The following is a 3,551-nucleotide window of genomic DNA, read 5'->3' as shown; positions in this document are numbered from 1 at the left end:
GAGTGTGTGCGAGTGTGAGTGAGTGTGTTACCTGCGAGGAGACGGCGAGCGGGACAGTTTCCTCTTGGGAGATCGAGACTTCTTCGGTGATCGAGACGCGCTGCGGCTTCTCCTGTGTCGTTTGCTGGAAGAAGACACATTCACTGTCAACATGAGCTCTGATCTAAACCATGGTGTATAACTCCATTTTACTTTAAAAGTGCATGTGTGAAAAAACCACGGTTAGAATGACAAACTTTTAAGGCAAAAACCAGTCATAAAAATGGAATTATAGACAACCGTTTGGCATTTTCAGGTGAATAAATCAAAAGTAGGGCATTAAAAATAACTAGTTTGCAATATGTGCTAGTATCTGAATATTAAACCACTAAAGGTCTGCTAATGAAATGGAGCCTGAAAATGAAAAAGGTCAAAAACCTTGAAACGGACAAATATATTACTCTTGTACAATAGCGTATAGTTCTCAAAGTAATAATAAAACGAAAACATTATTTTAAGGAATATCACAAATTTTCTTCCATGTTTTAATTAAAAAATTGGACAAAAAAATAAATCAAATCCAAAAATTAAAAAGACAACAGAATTTCAGAAAAACTAAATATATCATAGGGTAAAAAAAACTTTAAATTTAATTACAATTTTTAATTTCCATTAAAATGCAATCAAAATTGTTTTTAACTGAAATCATAGACTTCGGGAACATAAAACGCATTTCATAGGGCACTAAAAAAAATTACCCTTCTAATAAATTGTATATTTATTTATTATTTCACACCATATCAGTGCTATATTTATGGCAAACTCAAAAGTAAAATTTTAAAATGGTATTGGCAATAATTCAAAGAATTAACAATGTAGTGTAATTAACAAAAATTACAGACAAGCTTTGGTGTTTGATTAAAAACGTCAATATTTTCCCAGGAGTCCATTAATGTTTCTGTGTAAAAACGTTTCCTAGCATCATTTAAAACAGGACCCTGATAAAATGTTTTAAACATAAGTGACCACATCTAGAGTCTTGTCAATAAATGATTACATTTTGTACGTTGATTTCAATTACTTAGAAGTGTGTTCTGATGACTAAAACTTAATGTAACCATTAAAACGGAATAAAAAAAAAAATACAAGATTTGGGAGGGAAAAACAAGCTGATTTGATGGGGCTCGACACTCACCGGCTGGTACTGCGGGAGCGTCTGGCGCTGCTGTAGCTCTTGGGAGGAGTTTTTGAACGTTTTCTGATCTTGTCTTCCTTCCTCCGGTCTCTACATCGGAAACAAATGCAAAGATGCAATGAACCACCGCCGCTCCACAACTAAGCCTGAGAAACCCGGAGCATATTTGAGACGCTTGAGACTCTTTGAGCTCTCACCTGGATCTGGAGCGTCTGCTGCGGTCCCTGGAATGAGACCTCCTCCTCCTGGGGCTCTTGGACCTCCTCCTGCTCCTGGAGCGAGATCTCCGTCTGGAATGACTCTTGGAACGCCTGCGCTCACATCAAACTCACATCAGACTAGTGCTAATCTCGTTAACGAAAAGTGTGACGAAAAAGGTTTGTTGATGACTAAAACGAGACGACAATATGGTCAATAAACGATAACTGCGACTACATGCAATTTCCTTGACGATAAAAGACGAGGCTAAAATGTATGCAAAAAATAAAAACTTTACCAAAAACCTCTTTGTATTTTCGTCATAAAAGACGACGGTGTTATTGCAGACTGCTCTACACTCCTCTACTACACCAGCTTTCATGAGTGCGGTTGCCAGATATCCAGAGTTCTAATCCCGAGCTTCGCGGTTACATTGATACATTTTCTTCCTGGTGTTTTGCTTATTTTAAGCAATCTGGCGACCATGCGCTCGCTCTTCAGTGCTTCATTGAAAACAGTGACTGGTTTCTGAATAAATGCACTTACTCAACCGCTGTTGTTTTAATAGAGAAACAGGCTATTGCAGTTTGGAATTACACCGTTATAATATTCTTTTTTTTTTATAATGTAGACAGAGAGTGCATAAGTCTTTGGTATTCATTTATATAATAAACAGCCTATAATAAATCAGTACACTAGATGAGGGAAAATACAGCATGAGTTCCATTGATTTGTGTTTACTGGAGAATACCTGAAACGCAAAAGTACATTTCTCAAATGACAACAATCATTACGATTATAATTTTGAGCCAAATTAATTTTTATCAGTTTAACCATAATACAGCACGACGAAAATGTGACTAAGATTTCATCGACTAAAACGCTCAGACATTTCGTTGAGTTAAACTTGACTGAACAAAAACAGGACAAGGCTGCCTAAATATGATAACATTCGAGTAAAACTAAATTAAAAATAACTGCCAAAATGAATACTGCTATCTGGTTAATAATAATCTTATTGCTAAAATATCATGTGTTCTTTGACTAAAACACGATACAAACATTGAAACCCAATCAGAATCCATCCGAGAATTTAAAGCGGCAGACGAGCGTGCGCTTTGAATAACCAGATGATATAGAGCGCTGGTGTGGACGCTGATATCTTTATAGTTACCGTTCTTGGTGTGAACGGAGCTTAAGGCTAAAACTGAAAATAGCTGACAAAATGAACACTGCATGAGAGCATGACTGTACATGGACTTCAGCTGGATGATTGAGACGTCTCCACAAACCTGTGTCTGGAGCGGGACCCGGATCTCCTGCGTCTGGATCTGGACCTGGATCTGGAGCGCTTGCGTTTATCATCCTTCTTACCTGAAGAAGCAAACTCTTTAGCACACCGTCCTTTCACGCACACAAGCAGATATCTTTGATGTAGCACGCCAGTCACTCACTTCCGGGCTCGATGGCTGCGGAGATCAGAGACTGGGCCTCTCTCACTCTCTTCATGGCTTCTTCGATCTCTTTATTCGAGCCGTCTGCCTTCAGTCCAGGGGTCAGACTCAGCCCCGCGGCGAGATGGTTCAGCCTGGAGTCACAGCGGATAAATGAAGAGAAGCTCAGTTAGAGGAGTACGGCTCTATGGTTTGTGCAATGAGGAAGAGCAGATCGCAATCACAGAATTCTTATAAAAATGGAATTTGACATTTTAGACAAATAAAGCGCAAGCAGTAAAATCAAGGATATTCTCTATGAATATTAATATGGAAAAGACTGCTATTGAAATATGAAATCTTTACATCTGTGATTGATTGGTGCAGTTTTACCAGCTTTTCACCATTTCATTTTAAATAACCATCATCAAACGCACACGAACTCAAAGCTCTTCATGTGAAACCATCTGAAGTTTGGTTTAACTTAAAATGATTAAATTGTTAGTTTTAATAATTCGATTGATTAGACATGCTTTTTGATGGTTAATTTAAACCATCAAAGTGTAATAAATGAAAACGAAAAACATAAAATTGGAAAATAAAACTCAATTTATGAAAGAAAAGAAAAAAACCTTACCTGATTTTGCAAAAAGATTTTTTTTTAGTTAATAAATTGTTAAATACTACAAGTTACTTAATTTCAATTAATTAGACATGTTTTTTCTTTTCAGGGGGGAAAAAAAAAA

At 37.0% G+C, this 3,551-nt stretch overlaps 1 protein-coding gene across 1 annotated transcript in view; it reads right to left on the bottom strand.

Moving 5' to 3' along the window:
• Positions 1–3,551, bottom strand: part of LOC107575190 (serine/arginine-rich splicing factor 11-like) — a gene marked incomplete at its 5' end in the record, with an annotated part of 7,697 nt that overhangs the window by 445 nt on the left and 3,701 nt on the right. Inside the window, 5 exons of the mRNA XM_016261608.1 lie at positions 32–124; positions 1,175–1,264; positions 1,372–1,485; positions 2,665–2,746; positions 2,827–2,960. Of these exons, the coding sequence (XP_016117094.1) occupies positions 32–124; positions 1,175–1,264; positions 1,372–1,485; positions 2,665–2,746; positions 2,827–2,960 (513 nt within the window). The remainder of the gene's footprint in view (positions 1–31; positions 125–1,174; positions 1,265–1,371; positions 1,486–2,664; positions 2,747–2,826; positions 2,961–3,551) is intronic.

Source organism: Sinocyclocheilus grahami, unplaced genomic scaffold (assembly GCF_001515645.1).
Source record: "Sinocyclocheilus grahami isolate Dianchi unplaced genomic scaffold, SAMN03320097.WGS_v1.1 scaffold2502.1, whole genome shotgun sequence".
NCBI lineage: Eukaryota > Metazoa > Chordata > Actinopteri > Cypriniformes > Cyprinidae > Sinocyclocheilus > Sinocyclocheilus grahami.
Note: the sequence above shows the minus strand (reverse complement) of the source record. Positions and strands in the feature narration are given on the sequence as shown.